The sequence below is a fragment of the Schistocerca nitens genome, chromosome 9 (genome assembly GCF_023898315.1).
Source record: "Schistocerca nitens isolate TAMUIC-IGC-003100 chromosome 9, iqSchNite1.1, whole genome shotgun sequence".
Lineage (NCBI taxonomy): Eukaryota > Metazoa > Arthropoda > Insecta > Orthoptera > Acrididae > Schistocerca > Schistocerca nitens.
In genome coordinates this window covers 515,499,894-515,522,686 of record NC_064622.1, presented here as the reverse complement: position 1 = coordinate 515,522,686, position 22,793 = coordinate 515,499,894, and the positions used below count along the sequence as shown (strand labels likewise).

Below are 22,793 nucleotides of genomic sequence, written 5' to 3'. Positions count from 1 at the left end.
TTAAATCAACCGGAGGTTACTTTCTGAACGGCCCTCGTAGTTTTGAAACGGCGCACCCGCTTAACAGTCAGACACCGTGATCTTTTCTTTCTTTCCCATTATGGTTCGTTGTATTTGACCGTAGCAGACGTCACGTGACATTCACTGAAGTCCGACTCTGACCCCCTCACTCAGTTTTCCACTGCAGAGACCAGCCAGCTGAGCTGCCGTGCCGGCCAGCTAAGCACTAAGCCCCTGAGCTGTCCAGCTGCTCTGTATTGCACTTCCTGTCCTGGGACCGTTCACTGATATTTTTTTTTATTTTGCTGTTCAGCACACCTCCTTCCTGTTTTCACGCTTGATCTGTGTTCAGTTTTTTACGGGCTACCTACTGGACCATCTTACCACTGAATCTGAGCGGGGTGCAACGGCGAGTTTCCCTCGTGAGCTACGTGCCTGCTTACATTTGGTACAACAGAAAGGAGCCTTTTCTTCCGACGGCGGGACAGTGGTTCGCGGCGCTCTTATCTTCATATTATTCGATCGATACATGTTATGTAGTGAAGCTTCTCTTAGAAGGTCTTTCAAATATCACAGAAAAAGGTATACAGTTCCATCAGTAATGAACTAAGTCGGTGTCGTAATTCGGCGATTATAAACGATAAAAATTAGTTCTGAACGTCCAGAAATTTTCCTTGTTGTCCTCTATACTGGACGACAACCCCACTGTCATTCTGGGTATGTTCGCGCTGACCCGTCTCAGCTACTCACACTGTGTATTTAGATGGCTGTCAAAAGCACTTTAGTGCAGTGCAAGTATTCATTCTGGCTAGTATAACGGTACTTTGCGGGCAGACGTGTCAATTGGCATCATATTAATTAAAATGGGGGATAAATAGACTTTATTTTGGAAGAATTAAAAAGGGGAAAGTAATACGAAACTTTAATAACCGCACAGTATTACTAAGAAGCAATATAATGAAAAGTAATAAAAAGAAAAGTAGCAAAGACCAAGCGGGACAGAAAGATATAGGGGCACGTTTGTTTTTTAATACATATAAAAGAACATGTAACACATTACTGAGCTCTCTACCTTCAGTTATCGCGATCGGGCTAGTCGATGAAAAAGTGGTACGCGACTGCGAAATTCGTTAAAGAGATTATTTAAAGAGTCTTCAAGCACGTTTAAAATACATTACGTGTGACGAAGTGATCAGAGGCGGTTATTGTCGGGTGAAGTGAAAATGATTCCGACAACATAATTCGAACTTTGTGTTAGCTGGGAAAATACTCTTGGGAAACTATTATGGTTGTGGAACCCACGAAAGTTGTACGCAACGGAAAGCTATAGTTTACGTAATTCTGCATTTTATGAAATTGTGAAACGAGCGTGCGCGGAACATTAAGAGAATCTAATCCTTGGACGGTTGCGGGGGAACTGATACAAACAACGCGCCAGCATAAAAATAGTTCTCTCATTAACTACCAGATATGAAGGATAGGATCATCACCTCCAATCCCGATTCATATTTCATATTTAGTTAGTGAAAAGAAAAGTGTTAATAAACAAACTACATTTCAATTTTACCCACGATTTCGGATTCATTACGTAGCCTTGACTACATGATAAACAATATTTGTGGAAGTTGTATAAAACTTATCGTCATAAAATTTTCCAACCAATATTGGGGACACCAAAAATGTAAATCCATGAAATTGTTCTTACAGCGGATGTATAATGTGTGAGTGCGACGAACCATATTGAGAAACTGAACATCCATTACGTACTTGCATGTTTATCTGCGAAAATGGTCCTTGTCGGTACATCAGCATAGAGTTCGAATAGAATCGCTGGAACATTGCAAACCATTCAGGTTAATCGAACATCTAAATACGCATAATGCTGGTACCACCAGGATGTGTTCTTTCTCCTCACCCCCGTGGCAGTAATTGAATTAAGAGTCAGCCGGGAATAACATTTAAATCAATTGACGACCATTGAGCTAGCGTCATGAATTTTCAAACGTCCACTGCCATGTTTGAAGGCGAATGACACCACGAGTGCTAACGTCGATCGAGGGGTGTCGTCGTGATCGTGTTGAATGACATTGAGCGGTCACACCGGGCACGTGTCTAGCACGTGAGCTTAGCCGTCAGCGCAGCAAGATTATGTCTAAATCTATGGCATTGTTAAGAGTAGCTTTAAAACGTGTTTATTACCAGTTCCCTTACGTTACGTCCCAAGTGTCATGTACGTACTTGACAATCCCAGCGTCGTCAGTAGAGATACAAGAACCGAAGAGCCTGAACGTGGGTCTCTGATGTTTATAAACATAACGTGACGTCAGTTCAGCCGACCATAACGCGAACTCTTATTCAAAGGTCCAAGTCCGGTCCGTTAATGGCAATCAGTCCCGTTGTCTCTCTACAAGTGACAATCGTCGGAATTCACATTAATCTTCGCGTCAGTTGTGTAAGACTATATCTAATGGATTCCTAACGAGGCAAAAAATGCTAAAAAATATCTGAAATGTGGGGTCCAGTAATAAAGACACTAATAAAAACAGCCAGTACATGTTGCGTAATACGATATCTAACGGATTCTTATCGAGGGAGAAAAAAATACGAGAAAATATCTGAATTGTGGTCTTCAGTCATATACTTTTGTGACGCACAAGGGACTTTTGCCCGATGCTCGTACTAAAACAAGTGAAGGAGATAAGAAAGCGGTGCTGAAGCGTTGAACCGCTCGTGCTAAACAGTCTCAACGCAACGAATACCGACCTGTCGTAAATACGAGTAAAATCGCTAAATTTTAGTTACCTATTAAATCTCCCTTGTCTCTAAGCCATCTACAAAGATTACATGAAGTTTCTTGCCGTATAAACCAATTTTCCATCTATCACAAAGACCGAGACTGTTGCGTTTGGTTCCGAGTGAGTAAATTTTCAGTTGATCACGATGAGATTGATCCTTTTTTTCCAACATGACATTATCTGATTTGGTTATGCACTTTCATAGACGTGCATTCGATATAGCATCGTCATGCATATTCCTGATTGTCAATCATCCTTTTAACTGAGACTGAATGCTGTAGCGTCTTGGGGAATTATTCCGGGATACTTCTTGAATACCCCCCCCACCCCTGACTTTTATTTCAATAGCATGCCGCCTGGCCTTACGTAATTAGCAGGGATGTCAGTTATGGTTTGTAGGTAATAAATTTCAACTACTTTCATACTGAATATATTATTGTGTGTTAAATATTGCAACTCGTATCGTAATTGCTTCGTCTATTAGATCCATATGTGTATTTCAGCTTCATTTATACAGCCACCTTTTACAGTTAATTCTTAGAACTATCCAAACCTTTATTCATTTGTTTTTTTTTTTATAATTTATTTCACACTGTTGTAACAAGGCGTTTTCGGTGATGATCTCATAATCGTGTTTCTGGATTTGGAAAAATTATATGACAGTGTGGCAAGGTGTAAGATCTGGAGTGTTTAGAAAAATTGATGATTCAAAGTTCTCTAATAAAGATTGTGTATGTGCTCTATGAAGACTGGCAGACCTAACTGCTTCAGGACACACACACACACACAGAGACAGAGAGAGAGGGAGAGGGAGAGAGAGAGAGAGAGGGAGGGAGAGAGAGAGGGAGGGAGAGAGAGAGAGGACTGAGGCAGATTAGTGCACTTTCCCTGTTACTTTTTATTGCATTTATAGGAGTGGTTATAAAGGAAATCAAAGCGATAGTAAATGGTAATCTCAATGTGTTAGTCCCTGGTGAAGGCGTCGCTACCTGGGGAGAAACAGAACTGGTTTAAAGAGTACCACTTGACAGTGAGCACCATCAGAATTGTAGCGGCGAGTTTGAGCAGGACGTCTGTCCAGGGAAACCTGAAGCTAGATGGAGAGAAAACAGTGTGTGGATGCTTTCAATTACCTGGAAACTACAATATTAAGGAAAGAACTGCAAGAATAGAAGTACAGAACAGAGTAACAAAGAAATCCGAATTTTTCCATCAAGTGTGGGTAAAGGGAGATCCTATGAGAGCCAAACGGACCATATTTGAAACGTATCTCGGGTCGATTATGACATACAGCTAGGAGTTCTGTGTAATCAACAAGGCAGGTTTGAGAAAGCTACCAGCATGCGATCAACCTTGCAGAAGACTACATGAAATTAGGAATGAAAACATTAGAGCAGATATGAAAGTGGGTCTGTCAATGACTGGCTAAGTTCTTCCAGTTGTGGTTTGGACGTGTGAAGAGGATGAAAAATAACCGCTTGCCAAAACAATGGATGGGTAGAAACGTACAGGAGAAAGCATCGATAGGACGACTCAGAAAAAGATGATTGGATCAGATTAAGGAAGATCTGAAGACTAAAGGAGGAAATTGGTAGACTATACCAAGGCAAGAAGTATATTAAGATAGAGAAAACTCCTAGCAAATTGTTTTACACACCCTACTCGGCTCTTTGAAAGAATGCTAGTATGATGACGAGTTGTGTAGTTTGTATATAGTTTAATTACACGGTAACGATTATTGAACTGTATGAAATAAAATCGTGATAACTTCTGAACCGTTTGTGTTAGGACGTTCAAACTGCACGGTTGGCCGCAGGGTATGATGGGAATTAGTACGCGCTGTACGGTTTGGTTTAGCGGTGAATCACGCTTTCATTTGGATTGGTCCGTCAATAAGGAAAATTGGCCCATTTGGGGGACCGAGAATCCGCACTTCACGATCGAGAAGTATCTTCACCCTCAACGGGTGACTACGTGGTGTGCAATGTCCAGTCACGGAATAATCGGTGCGATATTTTTTGATGGCATGATGACTGCCGAACGGTGCGTGAATGTTTTGGAAGATAATTTCATCCCCATTATCCAAACTGACCCTCATTTCGACAAGATGCGGTTCATGCAAGGCGGATCTTGACCTCATCGAAGCAGGTGAGTGTTTGATGTCTTGGAAGAGCACTTTGGGGACCGCATTCTGGCTCTGGGGTGCCCAGAGGCCACTGGCATTGGCTTCAATTGGCCGCCATATCCTCTGGATTTTCGACATGTGCGACTGCTTTCTGTGGGGTTATATTAAAGACAAGGTGTACAGCAATAACCCCAAAACCATCGCTGAGCTGAAAACAGCTATTCATGACGTCATCGACAGCATCGAAGTTCCGACGCTTCAGCGGATCATGCAGAATTTCGCTATTCGTCTGCGTCACATCATCGCTAATGATGGCAAGCGTATCGAACATATCACAACGTAAATCTGAATACCTGTAGTGACGTTTACATCTTCAATAAAGTGTATGCACCCCGCAGTTTGCAACTAATTTACGTTTTATTCGTATAGTTCAATAATTATCATTCTGTACATCAGGATAAACGTATGTAATGATATATGAAAGGCAGGAGATGAGTTCTGTGACAATGGCCAGAGCACAGAAGACGTTAAATGCATTGCTGAAAAACAGAAATTTGTTAATATCGAATATTAAATTTAAATATTAGGAAGTCTTTTCTCAAAGTATTTGTTTCGAATTTAGCTTTCTATGGAAATAAAAAGTAGTCAATAAATAGTTCAGACAAGAATAAAAGACAAGCTTTTGAACTCTGCTGGCACTGAAGAATGCAGAAAGATTAGGTGGGTGGATCGACTAACTAACGAGGAACTGACTCGAGTTGCCGAGAAATGAAATTTATGGCACAATATGACTAAAAGGAGAGACCGGTTGATAGAACATACACTGAGGCACGAAGGATTCGTCAATTGCGTAATGGTACGAAGTGCTTGGTGTAAAAATTATAGAGATAGACAAAGGTTTAGCTATAGTAAGCAGGCTCAGATGAATTTAAAATGCAATACTTACGTGAGATGAAGAGACTAGCACGGGATAGGCTATCGTGAAGATCATCAAACACGTCTTCAGACTGAATACTACAATAAAAACGATAACAGTGAATTATTGCAACCATTATCTTCCGTTATCGGAAGAATTGTGTTACCTAAACGATAGCGAAAGTTTTATTCGTACCCTTCCACACACGACGTTGCTTACTGGAGTAAAGAAAGCTGCAATGAGAGCACGACTCATGTGTCCATATAACATATATCATACAAGCATCATGTTTTATAACACGCTACTGGAGGGCTCTTCCGAACGCGTTTAATGCGTGAATTATCAGATGTCAGACGCACATACTATATGCCCAACTCCCCAAAGATGATACTGCAATATTATAGGCAACAGAGAAAATTTAGGATCTGTTAGATGAAGACCAGCTTTCTTTCAAAAAGGTAAGGGAACAAGAGAGATTGTTCTAATGTTGGGATCTAAACATCGAAGTGGCAATGACGGGAATATAAGAAAGGTTCAAGGGTGGGATTAAATTTCAGAATGAATAAATATAAATGATAATATTCACTGATGACATTGCTATCCTAGGAGGAAGTGAAGAGGGATTATAGGGTCTGTTGAAGGAACAAAGAGTCTAATGAGTACGGACTACAGAACAAGACCAAAGAAATGACAAACAGTAGAAATGAGTGTAGCGAGAAACTTAACATGGAAATTGGTGATCGCGAACAAGAGAAGTTAATCGGACGAAGCTAGGAGGGCATAAAAAGGAGATGAGCGGAGCACAATCAAAGAGGCTATGCCTGGCCTAGGGGAGTCTGAGAATGTACGTCTGGAGCGCGGCATTGTATAGTATTGAACTGTGGACTGTGGGAAAGTCCCGAAAAGAAAAGGCTCGGCGTTTGCAGAAGGGCATCATTTTGCTGTAATGTAAGCACAGGATGGATGCCATAAAGGGCAACAAAACATTACCAGTTTATCACTGAGTGGAGTAGTCTTCAACGATGTGTCCCACTTCGAAATGAGCCTCTATGACCAGACATGTCTGGAGACGCCCCGGACACCGGTGGTTTGCCAACCTTACTGTCGTCTGCCATATCGCCGGCAACAAGGAGTGATTTTTGGACAACGTGGTTGTGGAGAGAAGTAGCGATTAGTATGATTAATCAGTAATTCAAGAACAGTCTTAATCGCATTTATTATTGTTATAATACCGCATACTGGTTCCAACCCGACGTAGGGGTCATCTTCTGGGCGTTTACACCATTGGTCGACTGCTGGTGGTGTCACTCCTGTCTACATAACGGTAGGAAATATGCGAGTAAGACTGTTCTTGAATTATTGATTAACAAAGAGTGATGATCTGGGGTACCACTACATTTCACTGCAGGACGCCTTTGGTTTTGATCCGCGGCAGCCTTACAACACAGCCACACGTCGAAGATATTCTACGACCCGTTTCGTTGCCCTTCGCGGCAATTCTCCCTCGGCTTACGTTTCAGCAAAATAGTGCCCACCCACACACGGCGAAAGTTTCTGCTCCTTGTCTTCGTGTTCGCCAAATCCTACGTTGGCCAGCAACATCGCCGGATATCTTCAACTGAGAACGTTTAGAGCATTATTGACAGGGCCTTCCAATGATATGGGGATTCTCATGATCTGAGGAATCAATTGGACAGAATTTGGCACGATATCAGTGAAGAGGACATCCAGAAATTGAGTCAATCAGTGCCCAGCCGACCAACTGCTTCCGTAAGCGGCAGAGGTGGACCAACGCGTAATTGCCTTGCTCAATTTGTGAACCTCTTTCTCTCGAATAAAATATCACATTTTTCTGAATTTGTAATAATTCGTTTTTCTGTACATGTGTATTACATCCACCGATTTCCGCCCTATTCAGGTAATTCCTTCTCGGAGCTTCGTTTTTTGCTTCAAAAAGCATTTTGTTTCTTTAATGCCAAAATCTAGGCGAGCACTGTTCCAGCGACGGGTTTTCAGGCTTAGTTGATGGAAGATAAAGCCCACCAAACGTGTTACGGCACTGCGAATAACAGATGGTTTTGACTTCCAGTATATGATAATAACAGAGTGAAACCAAATACCAAAACCTGATCGACTCGAAAAAACTGACAAAGTAAACACAATTAAATAGATCGATGTGGAAACGGTCTGATAATTTCTCGCAGTTATACATAGTGACCGAGAGTGTTGTTACGTTACATCGGAACCAACTTTTGTTACGTATAATTACAGGTTCACGAAGGAGTTTTCATCTGAAGCAGTCTAATCGAAATAGATCGTGTCGCGCAATTGATCTCTGATTTATGAAAAGAGCGGCGAGTTAAACAGATTAAACAATACCTACTTTCAATATTTCTTTGTCTGTCACAACGTGAGTGCAGCAGCTGCTAATGAATCGTGCGTGTGGCACGCTTCCAGGGGGAAGAGGCAGTCGGACCAGCGGCTGGCGCAGCTGCAGACGATGGCGGCGCTGGAGGCGATGGGCGGCAGCGTGAAGCACGTGCCCGTGGGCTACGGCGCCGTCGACGCACGCAAAGTGTGAGTACGGCCGCCTCGCAGCACCGACCACTGCATAGGGTTATAAGCCAAGTGACATTCATAACTAAACACCTGAGTTACAAATACAGTTAACTGAACTGTAAAGCCCCAGTGTCTGTAACAATGGCGTGTGCATGTCTGGTTGCCTAATGTTTCCTCCACAATACAATTTTATGCCTACAAATGATTAAGATGACCCTGCCATTGACTGCATACTCTTAGAGACTTCCATAAAATAAGGTACCGTGTTGTGGTTTTATTTCACTTCAGTGTAGCACCATCATTCCTATTGGGGTGCTACTAAAATGAATCACAACTTAGATACCGTAAATTATTTATTCTCAAAAAAACATGTAGAATGCAAAAAATGATATAAACATGAAGCATGCAGTATCGGGTTCTACCCCGACATGTGATTTCGAGATTTGCAGAAGATATGTTTCACTTCCTTTAGACGGCGCCCCCTGTTGCTATACAGGCACAATGTTAGCTGATGCTGTTTAACTGTGAGAAATAAAAGACCTTCACTCTGACTGACGCTTTCAGAAAATGCTCAATAGGCAAGCAAATGAAACTCACCACATTTACTGTGAGTGTCTCCCTATACGCATGTCACCTCCTGAAGTACGACCAGCAGTTGCACTGGACCGATGGTCAGCTCGCTGGCACGTTGGCCGCAGTGCAGACGATGTGCGAGGCACACCTGCACTTCTCTGCCTACACACTCTGCGCTCTCTCTCTCTCTCTCTCTCTCTCTCTCTCTCTCTCTCTCTCTCTCAGGACAGTAAATCTTCACCCCTGCAGAAAACGTAAGTCTCTTCTCAGCGCCTCTTTGGCCGGTAGCTGCTTCTGAGGAACATGTGGCCCACTTCACCTTTACTTTCAGTGCTCAGCCCAAATTACCTCTCAGTACAGAAATGGTTAGTACGTGGTATTAGCCACTGTCATCCAATGAAACGATCTGTAATCCGAATTTGCATTGTAAACAGTGATCTAATTTAAATAAACATCTACAAGAATATTAAATGTTTTGTGGCAAAATCTTACTACCTTGCAGCAAAGTCAGTTGCATTCGGGAAATCTTCAGTGTGTCCCGTGTATGCTGGATTGTCTGCCTTTCTGCGCCACAGCCGCTCTTTGTAGGAGTATTTGGTTTCCTTTTATACAACGACACCGCACATTTGCAATGGTTCATCTTCATTTGGTTAAGAATTATACAGGATTTTTTTCGATGGACAAAGCCAGAAGGTTTTTCAGCAATACTTCGAAATTTCTGTAGGTCTGCATTTATAGTATTTTTCCAGGCTACCTCCCTGTATTGCACAATAAAAAAATCGCCATTTTCTAAAAATATAGCTTCCGAAAACGATGGTTCTCTTGAGCTGCGTCGTTTAATATTCGTGTCATCAGTGAAAGAATGGATAGGAAGTTGTTAATTGTTTTGCATTTTTCCAAACTCTCTAAGAAGTGCTTGTTGACTTCGCAGTTTTGGTGGAGGTGTATGACTTAGGACAGCTAGATACAAGGTGGGAGAACTGTTAATCGTGACCAAAGTCATCCGCATTGTGTGATTTAGTACCATGTCTGTTTTCTTGGTGTGTGGGCAGTTCAGCTAAATCAGAGCTAAAACCGTTGTTCATAATGTAGGTGCCGGAGGGCCCCACGTCCCGCCACATTTCTGTCTGATTTCATTCCTTGCGTTTCTTACGCCAGCCTTACACCTTAACTTTCTGTCTAAAGTAACTCCTGAATACTTATGAGATTTATTGTGAATTCAGGTGACACTGTTGAAACGAATTCCAAGTTATATATCTGCAAATTTATTGTTCAGGTCAAAGCACAAAATCTCCGTCTTTGTTTAACTGGGCTGGACCCTCCATTTGCAGAAATAGTTTCCCTGAGCACCCAAATCATTTGTTTCAACATTCTCTGTTTTCTTAATTTCCTTGTGTTCTGCTGCTAGTGCCCACTCATTAGAGTATCAAAATTTTCGAGATGTTGTTGCAGCTGTATCTGCAATACAAATGCTAAAGAGGCGAGGAGCTAAGACGGACCCTTGAGGAAGGCCATTATTCCACTTTATTTGCTTACTCCACTTACTTCCAATAATCAGTGATGATGTTGTGGTGTCGAAATTGAATGACTGTAGGAAGATAGAAGATGACTCAGACAAAATTTCTTCTTGGTGTGATGAATGGCTGCTAGCTTCAAATGTACAAAATGTAAATTACTGCAAATCAGTAGGAAAAACAAACCCACAATATCCGAAGGCAGCATCTATAGTGTGCTGCTTGACACAGTACAGTCGATTAAATGTCTAGCGACATGAAATGGTCGAATTCGGCTTATTGGGAGGATTTTAGGAAAGTACTGCTGAAAATCCTTCTGGCTTTGTCCATCGAAGAAAATCCTGTATAATGAAGATGAACCATTGCAAGTGTGCGGAGTCATTGTATAAAAGGAAACCAAATACGCCTACAAAGAGCGACTGTGGAGCAGAAAGGCAGACAATCCAGCATACACGGGACACTCTGAAGATTACCCAAATGCAACTGACATTGCTGCAAGGTGGTAAGATTTTTCCGCAAAGGATACCACATAACATAAAACACTAGTGCGACACACTCTTGAGTACTGACAATGTTTGGGATGCAGACCAGGTAGGATTAAAGGACGACATTCAATGGCGGGCTGCTACATTTATTACCAGTAGGTTCGAACAACACGCAATTATTATGGAGATACTTCGCTAACTCCTCTGAGAATCACTGGAAGGAAAGCGACGTTCTTTTCGAGGAAAACTATTGATAACATTTAAATAATGAGCATTTGAAACTGACTGCAGAACGATCCTATTGCCGTCAAAGTACATGTAGTGCAAGTTCCACGAAGATAAGAGAAATTAGGTCTTGCATAGAGGTATATAGACAATTGTTTTCTCCTTGTTCTATTTCCAAGTGATACAGGAAAGGAAATGTCTAGTAGCGGTTTGCAGAGTTCGGATGTAGGCGTAGGTTAATTAATTAATTAACAAGGGTGACTCTAAAAAACATGGGTGCTGTAACTCACAGACTGCATACATAACAAAGAACAGTTACTTTTATGAAGTATTAACACGGGTTACAATATAATTAAAGCACCAGCACCTTGATAAACGTCGAATAATGCACAATGCACCTGGAGTGAACAAATTAAAATCAGCGAAACATTTGGGGATGCAACTAAGCTCGCAGAAGATTGCTGGTTGTTAATCAAGAAGGAAGGAAAGAAAGAAGCACATAAAGAATCGCACATGCATCTATTGCCTTGACTGAGCGCATGTTGAGCCTGCAATAACGAGGGGCGTTCAATAAGTAATGTAACAGCTTTTTTCTGAAAGCAGGTTGGTTTTATTCAGGATTCCAATACGCCATCTTATTCCCCACTCTTATAGCTACAACAGCCCATTTTTCCATACAATCTCCGTTCAATGCGACGGCCTCATGCCACCTTACAGGGGGCTGTATGCCCACCTGGCGCCACTCCGCTGGTCGACAACGGAGCGAACGTCTTGCTGCATCAGTAGTCTCCCCGCTATCCATGTATATCCCGCACTGGGCCAAACAACCCCGCAGATGGTCATCCTTCGCTCTTTATGGTCTCCTGTTAGGCTACGAGGAACTCAGCAGGCACACGCCTTTGATTTCGTCAACGGGTGGACGAGTGTGTCAGCGCTACCAACAGAGACGTCCAGCTGAGCAGCGAGGTGTTGATTTTGCTCCGTTGATTACGTCGAATGAGAGTGTCTGCACGTTCCAAAATTGCAGGAGTCACAGCTACGTGCGGCCGGCCGGCACGTGGGAAATCGAACAGATCTGCGGGATCTTCTTTCGATAGTGACACATGTCTAACTCAACTACTCACCGTACTTTTGTTCACTTCCAGGTCTGCGTACACATTCTAGAAGCACCGGTGAATGTCTGCGATGCTCTGGTTTCCTGCCAAAATAAATTCAGTGACAGTTCCATTGTTGGAACTCATCTCGTTACAGACGCCATTTTCAAGGCAACGTACGTATAGCTGTACCACCCATTGGAACTTCATGGTGCTATAGAAGCTGAAGCGGGAATACTCCACGATGTGCCACAGCGTATTGTGCATTTTCTCGACGGAAATTGGCCGCAAAAAGTTTTTCATTACTTACTGAATGCCCTTCACATTAACATATGTTACTATTTAATTGAAGCCTCAACAACTTGGGAAAGATTGTATAATGAATCTCGAGTGAGAAGATTAGAACCAGCACAACATTTGGGGTGCAACTAGGCTCTTAGAAGCCGCGCAGTGATTGCTAATCTTTAATCAAGAAAGATCCAAATGACAACAGAAACAATTGCCGATGTACCTACTTGACTGAAATAATGTTGAGCCTGCAATTGATAATAAACGTACTTGGAATAAAAATGTGAAGGTCCTGCCATTATTGAGAACGCTCGCCTCCTACAATCCGGCTTGTGAACACAGCTGCTGTTTACCGTACAGGGAGTTCCCGGTAGCGGCCAGTGGCTGCTGTGGTGGCTGCGGAACCCACCCGCCTAGCATCGAAGCCTGGTCTCCCCCAGAGCCCGAGGTCGAAGTCCGTCTGTCTGACGAAAATTCCCCTGTCGTGTTTCGTATGGAACTGTTCTACAGAGCGCTCCGGCAAGAAGGGAATTTTTACTCTCACTTTGTGAATGTGAGCTTCGATTTTGATCGCCAATGACAGTTGTTCTTCTGAGAGCCCCCCCAATGAGATACGTTCTAATAAGCCAGCAGTCTCCATCGCATACTCGATTTTAATATGTTTAACCAGCAGTCGGAAATTTCAGTGCTGCAGCTCGGAAACAGGCAGTGTCTGAGTACCACTTTCTGTCCAGGCCTCCCCATGCATGCACTGGTCAAGCGCGTTCTCTCACTCCAGAATTTATTTGTATTAACCAATGGTACGTGCCCTTACAGTTTCTTACCAAAAAATTATCAATCTAAGTCAGCCACGCCCGCAAGCATAAAGTTGCAGGATGGCTTCTTCTCATTCCATCTCTTAGAACTGGCCTCTAAACTGTCCCCGGCCCAGCGTTCCCCAGAATGGAGGACAACTGTAGGGTGCACTTCTTCACAGTCCTGCACACTCCGTAGCTTTTAAGCAGTGGGAAAGAGTCGCTGTGCATTCCTGGCGCTGGCGGAAATGTCACACTGAAAACAATCCTTTACTTCTCAATATGCTGCAAACACTGTTGCCATCCGACGAGGCGCAGGCTGCCCCTGATAGGCAGACCTCTGGTCACACACAGCGCCTCCGCACCTGGCACCTCGCCGCCTCCTCGGCAGTGGCGGCTTGTACACCTTTTGTAGGACTCGTAGTCTTGCGGGACTAATGGCTCGACACTGACCCTCCCATATCTGCTCTGTGAGACTTCGCTCAACGTGCGTTCAATGAGACTCTCAACTACTCATTTAAGAAATCATCCAATAGAAGAAAATCGTAAAGATTTTTAGTAGTCAGATATGGCAGTCACTGCCATTGACTTTATCAATTCTCTTACTTTTATTTCTCAACGGAAAAAAATTTTAATTTGGTGGATTTATACATGTAATGGAGTCTGATTATGACGTGTGGCAGTTTGGTTGAGTATCAATTATCTCCTATTGCAGTCGATGATCAAAAAAACTGTCATGAGTTTATCGTTTTCGGTCCATAGAGACCAACCTGAAATCTGTTTAAATCGTACGATGCCCTTTATTTATTTTGTATGTACGAGTCTGTTCAGGTGCTGTCAAAACTATTGCTCAAGAGAGTAGAAGAACAAGTAGAAACGACAGTAGGCGACTACCAAGCGGGATTCAGGAAGGGAAGAGGCTGTATAGAACAGATATTTATCCTGAAGCAGCTGATAGAACATAGGGCCTTAAAAAACAAAAAGACAGTAATAACCTTCGTGGACTTCACAAAGGCATATGACTCCATCGACAGACTCTTGTTAGGATCCTGAAGAACAGAGGACTTGATGGAACTACACAAGAACTATTAAAAGAAATTATGACAGACACAAAAGCAAGGCTGAAATTCAGAGGAGCACTGTCAGAAGAATTTGAGATCAAGACTGGTGTTAAACAGGGAGATGGATTGTCACCATTGTTGTTCAGTATAGCACTGGACGAAGTGATCAGGCAGTGGAGAGCAATAAAAGAGGAAATGGGAATACCAAAGACCCATGTGGGGGCAAAAAGCACAACAGGGCTCAAGTGGACTTCCAAGCCTTTGCAGACGACATAGCAATAGTAAGTGAGACGGAAGAAGAAGCAAAGACACAAGTTAAGTAAGGTAGCCAGAAAGGTGGGGCTGAGGATCGCCTACAACAAGACAAAGATATTGAATACCACTGCAGACTGGCAAACACCGGAAGGCACTGTGCAAATGGTGGACAAATTTAAATATCTGGGAGAATTTATAACAGGAAGGAACAGGAGCAAGGAGAGAATAACAGAGAGGATAAAGAAGATGAGGTCAGCCTTCTGCATGACGAGAGACATATATAACAAAAAGAATGTATCCACAGAGGCAAAGTTACGCCACTACAAGGCAACGGTGAGGAATGCAGTATTATATGCTGCTGAGACGATGACACTAGGAAGAAATGGTGCAGAACAACTAGAGAAAGAAGAGAGAAAAATACTGAAAAAAATACTATGTCCCAAAAGAGGTGGAGAGAGGTAGATGCAAAGACCTGGGGAAGAATTGTACCGGAACATGAACAATATCCGGGGAAATCAGACTCAAAAGGGCAAGGTTTGCTGGACATGTAGTTAGGATGAGTATGAACAGAATGACGAAGAGAGTGTGGGAAACAACAGGGAGGACAAGGGAAAAGACAGGAACCAAGTGGGTTGTTGAACTTCGGAAGGAATGGTTGGAATTGGGGATCAAGATCGAAGGAAAGGAAAATTGGAGGAACAAATATACACCGACCAATATGCCGGAGATCAATGACAGAGAAGAATACAGGAAAAAGATTAGAGTGTCACCAGTGGAGCCGACAGGAGAAACGGAAACTGAAGATCTCGGAAGAAGAGCGGGAGAGAAGAAGAGAAAGAATGAAGAGGTTCTGGGAGAAGAAGAGGAAAATGCAGTCCACGAAGGGGCTACCCGTGGTCCTACAGAGGCCGTAACGTAAGAAGAAGAAGAAGGAGAAGAGTCTGTTCAGAAAATTCCGGAACTTTGTCCACAAAACTTTTCTACGTTTACCTTTTACTTATTGTGCCTGGTCTCTTTCGAAATATTCTCCTCCACAATTGATACACCGCTCCAATGCCGTCCCCAACTATGCAAGCAATCTTGGTACGCTTCTTGCTGTATCGCGTGAAGCGCCGTGTGCTAGTTTTCTTTCATCTCGTCTGTCGTTGTAAATCTTCGTTCGTTCAACGGGGTTTTCAACTTTGGAAATAAAAGACAGACCACAGGTGTCAGGTACGAGAGTTTGTGCAATAGCCACGCACAACAGGGACGAATATGCGGATGCGTTGTGATGATGCGAGATCCATGAATTCTCTCGCCACATTTCAGGCCGTTTTCTTTTCTCTCAAGAGTCGCAACACGTCCCGAGAGTATCATCGATCAACACTTTGTTCCTGTGGCACGAATTCATGATTAACTAATCCTTCAGAGCCAAAGAAAATTATGAGCATGACTTTGACATTTGATTTGACCTGACGAGCTTTTTTTGGTTTTAGAAAACCTTTCCAGATCGATTGTGAAGCTGAACCTTGGTCTCAACATCATAACCGACGTCTCGTAACCGGTTATGATTCTCTTAAGGAGCATTTCTATCACATTTACGCCATCTGGAAACTCTTGATAGATTGCGAGGCGAAGGTTTTTCTAGTCCTGATTAATGAGCCGGTCGCGCGGAGTAGCCGGGCAGTCTAGGGCGTCATGTCACGGTCCGTGCGGCTTCTCCTGTCGTAGGTTCGAGTCCTCCCTCCGGCATGGGTGTGCGCGTTGTCCATACAGTAAGCTATTTTCAGTTAGATTAAGTAGTGTGTAGGCTTAGGGACCGATGACCTCAACAGTTTGGTCTCATAAGACCTTACTACAAATTTCCAAAACTTAATGAGCCGTGGGACGAACTTGGTGCCAACATGAGACTTTTCAAGATGTTGTGTCAGGATATCACATGATGCGACTGAAATGTTACATTCTTCTGCAGTCTCCCGGACAGGCAGTATTCGAAGGAATGCACAGTATCGTTGACTTAACGGCACGAGCGTCGTCGGTTGACGCCGGATGGCGTCCTGAACAAGGGTTATCTTTAACTTCCGTCCACCCATTTTTAAACCGTGTGAACCGTTCGAAACACCGAGTATGGCCGAGTATGGCTTAAGGACCCATCACCATAGGCTTCCTGCATCATTTGGCGTGTCTCTCTAGTTTCACGCGCAGTTCAATGCAGAAGCGTGGCTTTATAACTCTGCCATCTCGATATTCGCAAACGGTGCGACACAACGTTCCACTCAGTACAGAATACAGAATAACCAACAGACATTCAACACTGAAACTTCCGGAACTTAAACACAAAACACAGAGGTGAGCAGGGATGCCAACCGCATTTCTCTCCAACTCACCACGGCCACGAAATTACGAATGTTCCGGAATTTTTTGAACGGACCTCATACATAAATCATCTGACGGACAGGGTGAGAAGCAATTTGCGGCTGTTTGCTAATGGCACCGTGGTGTACGGGAACGTGTCGTCGTTGAGTAAGTGTAGGAATATACAAAATGAGTTGGACAAAATTTGTACTTGTATCATAAATGGCAGCTAGCTCTCCGTGTACAAAAACGTAGCTTACTACGGCTGAGCAAGAAACAGTCTTGCAACGGCCTAATAAAGCATTAGTTGGGTGCAGCTTGACACAGTCGTTTCGATTAAACATTTAGGCCTAAAGCTGCAGAGCGATATGAAATGGTGTGAACAGAATCAACACGTCAGGTTGGCGTTAGGGAAGGCGAATGCTGGATTTCGTTTTATTGGAAGAACGGGAAAGTTTAGCTCATCTTACTTAATAGTGGATATTTTTGTTCACTAGACGTAAGCAACAATAAATAAAGGAAGGGCGATCAGCCCTTATTGGCAAGGCATGAGGAAGGAAACCGGTAGGATCCTTTTAAAACGATCTATCCTGGTATTTTTGTTACGCAGTTTAATGAAACCACGAAAATGTAAATCACGATGGAAGGACGGAATTTGAACGCCTCTCGACTGCAGGTCCAGCCAGCTTGTTCGTTGGGGTGAAAAAGATGTGTGTCATCTCGAAGCTCTTTCTGGTGAGAAAACATGATCTGAAATGATGATGATACTAACGAAAATGACAACGATAATGAATTGTTGGGGCCTTAGGTTCTTCGTCCACTTCACAAAACACTTTGCCGTATAAAACTAGTCATCTATTGCTATATGATAGCATATGGAAGGATAAATGCACAGATCAACCATCTCCTTAAAAAACCTGTTGCCGGCCGAAGTGGCCGTGCGGTTAAAGGCGCTGCAGTCTGGAACCGCAAGACCGCTACGGTCGCAGGTTCGAATCCTGCCTCGGGCATGGATGTTTGTGATGTCCTTAGGTTAGTTAGGTTTAACTAGTTCTAAGTTCTAGGGGACTAATGACCTCAGCAGTTGAGTCCCATAGTGCTCAGAGCCAAAACCTGTTGGTTTGCGGGTGCGGACATGGAGCCCGATGGCATCCTCGCTGTGTTACATTTGGTTCGCATCCGGCAAATTTGGTGACCAAGGAATCAGTGTGAGTCCACGATCGTGCTACTCAAATCAATGTAGCCCATTGCTAGCATTTGACAGGGAAATTTGTCGTGCTGTAAGATGCCACCACCGTTGGTGATGACGGCGGCTGTGAAGGAACGCAGGTGGTGTGAGCATTCTGCACGATGTCCGCAGCTGCCATGTTGCCTTCCATTGCTGCCACAGTTCCACCTGACGCTCAGGCGAGTGTCCCTGACACAGTAATGCTGCCGCCACAGAGTCTCTGGCGCGGTGAATTTTTCCGAGTAGCCGTTCACCCAAATGACGGCCGCGACCGGAAACCGCCACCCAACTTGCTGACAAGAAAGGTGGTTCATCCGACCGGACGACACGTTCACACTGAGCAGCGGTACGTTCTCGATGGTCCAGTGTACAGTGTAATCGTAACTGACGATGTCGTCGAGTCAACGTGTGAGGAAATAGAGAACGTTTACTGCGGCGCCCCATGAGCGCTGGACGGTGTACTCTGAATCGCTTGCGTCTGCTCCAGCACTGCAGTCTGTCGTCAGATCTGGCAGAGATCGCCGTTTATCCTGCTTCACACAGCAGCAAGCCCCCGACCTCCATATTGTTTGATGAGGCGCTCTTTAAACAACCACACCGCATGCAATGAGACGTCAGCTGAAGAGGCCACCAGAGGCGCTCACAGTGTGAACACGTCTGCACTCTGACTGTGGAATTGTAAGTTAAAGTTTACAACGTAACATAACAAAGTTGCTGGCACTTAAATCGCAAATACATTGAACAGCAAAAATATTATGATCACTTACCCACCGTTACACTGGATGCACCCCGGTGGCATTGCGGCTACGTGACACGGTAGCAAAAGTATGTAAACCGGGGCATACACTGACGGCGGATCAACCTAGCAAAGATATGGACTGAAAATGGGGCAATCTCGTAAGATAAGCGACTTTAACGGGTATGTCGAAAACGGCGAAGCTAGTCGAATGTTCACGTGCTACTGTCGCAAGCCTCTGCGGAAAGAGGTAGAAGGGCAGTAAAATACCACTAGGCGCTAAATGCTTGGACGTCCACGACTCTTCACGGAACGTGGGGTTCAGAGGCTTGGCTGCTCTATAAAGTAGGATAGATAGTGATTTGTGGCATATCTGCCGAATGAGCAAAATACTGGTTCAGGTACAAGTGTTTCGGAGCACACTGTTCATCGTACATTGTACATTGTTGAACGTGGAGCTCCGCATCAGAAAACCCTACGTGTTCACATGTTGACCCCACGACATCGTTAGTTACGATCACAGTGGGCACAGGCCCATCGGGAAATGGAAAAGTGTCGGCTCTTCGGGTGAAACACAGTTTGCTACACTGGGTCGATGGTCGTCTCCACAGACACTGTCATCGAGGCAACGTGCAGCGCGCCATGGACGCAGACTGGTGAGAGCAGTATTTTGCTATGGGAATCATTCTCCAGCGCTTGCGCGGGACCTGTGGTAGTAATCGAAGATACGCTGACAGTTCCGAACCCTTCATTCTTGTTGTCTTGCCCGACGACGATGTCACATTTCAGCAGTATAATTGTTCGTGCCTCGGAGTCATAACCGCGCTACAGTTGTTTGACGAGCATTATAGTGAACTCACGTTGATGTCTCGGCAGGCAAATTCGCCTGATATAAACCCTATGGAACCCATCTGGGTCGCTATCGGGTACCATCCCCGCGTACGCAAATTGGCGGCCCGTTAAGCGAATTACAGGCCTGTGCGTAGACATATAAAGGCACAATTCTCCACAAACCTAAGAACAGAATGTAATACGCATAATCAGCGATGTATTTCGTTCCAAAGACGGACAGAAAAGCTATTAAGCAGGTGATCAAAATGTTTTGGCTAATCAGTGTATAAGATTACCAGTATTCGCAACATAATAATCTCAAAGTGAAAACTATTAATAAATTATGTAACTACTGGAGTAGATATCCTAGACTTACAATAGAAGTGGGACGGATGACGCCCGCCTGCAGAATCGATCAGCAAGTAGAAAACTACACAGTTGTGCTCCCTTGCTGCCCACGAGGTTGGGAAGCAGTTGTAGTGCCAGTGCGTTACATTCCCCCACCCCCACCCGCACGGTTGACTACTGCGGGTTTGCCATTGGTGCACGTCAGCTCGTCCCGTACGTGCTCGGCAGGATTTGTGTCAGGGGGGATGTTCACGCCAGTCCCGTCGTTCTTCTCCATCTGCGCTGTTCAGTGCGGTCGCTCACTGTCATCCATAGAAATGAAGTCAGGGCCGAAGGTTCCCTTGAAAATAAGCACATGGGGAAGAAGTACAGAGTCACAATAACTTTAACCGGTGAGTGTACCGTGTTCAAAGACTTGGAGTTCATTACATCCACACAACATTTTGCCACCCCAATACCGTAACACCTGGCCCACCAAAATGATCATCACCTACAGTGATGGCCGTACCCTCATAAGGCGAGATGTGGAAACACGTATTGCACCCAGAAGCATGGTCGAACATGATCGTTTTGGAGGTTTAGGTGTTATGCTGCCTGGACGCATAAGGTGCCATGTGCGTACTGACCTCCAATCCTTTGAACGTCCTCAACATTATTGTCATACTGCACGTCTTCAGTACTTGCTCATTAGTTAGTTAATTGACACATCTAATCTTCAGCATTGTTCTGTAGCCACTAATAGTGATAACAGTAATAATAATAATAATGTTGATAACAGCAATAATGATAATGGCAGATATAAAAAGAATTTATAGATGTACAAAATCGATGTTTTCTGATATAGCGTGCTCTGGAGAAAATAAATTTGAGGAGACTGTATCAGCTAAGAATGGTGGGAAATTAGGAATATCTAGTTGGGAGAAGGAGAGTAACGGGTGCGTACAGAGACAATGGTAATGCTTATTGTTGCTTTAGTAGTATGTCATTAACTATCTTATGAAGCTGGGGATGTTATAGAGTTCTCTGATAATATGCTGGAGGTTAGTATACGGTCGGGTTACTGATACTGACAAAGATACTGAGGGAGTGGCTGATCGGTGGAGAAAAACAGGATATCGTCTGGCGGGATCGGTTGTTTCTGCTGTGTTGTTAAGATAAGAGCGTTAAAGTCGGGGAAAGGTATCACGGACAGTGTTCGTTGATAAGACAGAAGAGAAGGCAGAGGGTGTGGAAATATCCCTGAACCTCTCTGCACGAAGGTAGGATAGCTGCGCACATGATGCTGAAATCTGATCAAAAAGTCGAGCATCACAGATTTAACGACCACAGGCATTCATAACCAGGTCCAGGAGCCGTGAGCTTTACTGAGAGAGGCCTTGCAGAATATTATCGCTTTAATCAGTGATTGGAGGTATAATTTTGTAGAAGCTACTTTTTCAGTCTATAGGGAATAGTAGCTACAGCTGAATGACTGTCGAAACATTCACCGATCCACCGATGCAGGTTGGTGGGGGCAGATTTACGGTATGGGGCACGTTCAGGTGGGCTTCGATTCCATGTGTGTGTTAACCATCTTCACTCCTTCGTGGGTGATGTTTCTCTGACAGCGATGGCATCTTTCAGCTAGATAATTGTCCGTGCCACAGTACCAGAACCTTACGACAGTAGTTTAAGGAATCTCACAGTTAACTCACGTCGACGTCTCACCTTCCAAATTCACCTGATGTGAACGCGATGGAACACTTCGGTGGCCAGCTCCTTAGCCACAAACCGTCGACCTACAGTTTACGGAAACTGCGTGACCTGAGCGTGGACGTCTGGGGCCACGTGTCTTCAGAAAACTACCAAGCGCTTATCTGTTCGATGGTACGCAGAACCGCTGTTGCACTGCGTTCCAAAAATGGACCGACAGTGTTATCATGTCTTCGCTCCTCAGTTTACACAATTAAAATACTTCAGCGTGATTTTTTCCTGCAATCTGCTGAGCTACAGTGGACAGATCACTATTGATTAGTACTTAACGTATTGGTTTGACTCATGTGTTGCAGAGGTCGCAAGCGCGCCCCGTGGTCGTGGTGGGTAGCAGACTCTGGTGACTGGGACCAGAGCGTGGGCTCGGACCAGGGCGACACAGACGTCGACTCCGCGGAGTGGTGGGGCGCGGCACGCAGCAGTTGACCAGTTCACTGCTCTTCTGGTACCGAGCTGACTTAGCCCTCCACATATTTCTACGATCACTCAGTTACTGTAAATAAAACCAACTGAAGAAAATAAAAACATTTTGTTTCATTACACAAAATTGGACACGTCGTTACCATTATTTACCGAAAATGATGTCCAGCGAATCACCACCTGCCAACCCAATGCATTCCATTGAGATATCCAATATTTCCTTTCCTTATTCAAACCGTTCGTGAACCTGTACTTTCCACAATGGTAGTGAAGCCTGCTTATCCACGAGGCCATTTTCTACGCTTGCTTCTGAGAAGCACTTCTTTTTATTCTATTGAGACTCTAATAAATGTTCGCGTACCACAACTGTCTGTATAGCCCCAATCTGAAATCGTAGTATCTGTGTGTGCGCCTCGCAGTCTGAATTACAATACCGTAATCTTTCCAACAAAAGTTCTGT

General features: G+C 44.0%; 1 protein-coding gene across 1 annotated transcript in view; it reads left to right on the top strand.

Annotated features, from left to right (window-relative positions):
- Positions 1-22,372, top strand: part of LOC126203989 (uncharacterized) — a 103,812-nt gene extending 81,440 nt beyond the window's left edge. Inside the window, exons 3-4 of the mRNA XM_049938419.1 lie at positions 8,294-8,413; positions 22,210-22,372. Coding sequence (XP_049794376.1) covers positions 8,294-8,413; positions 22,210-22,339 — 250 coding nt within the window. The 3' untranslated portion in view covers positions 22,340-22,372. The remainder of the gene's footprint in view (positions 1-8,293; positions 8,414-22,209) is intronic.
- The last annotated feature ends 421 nt before the right edge of the window (positions 22,373-22,793 follow it).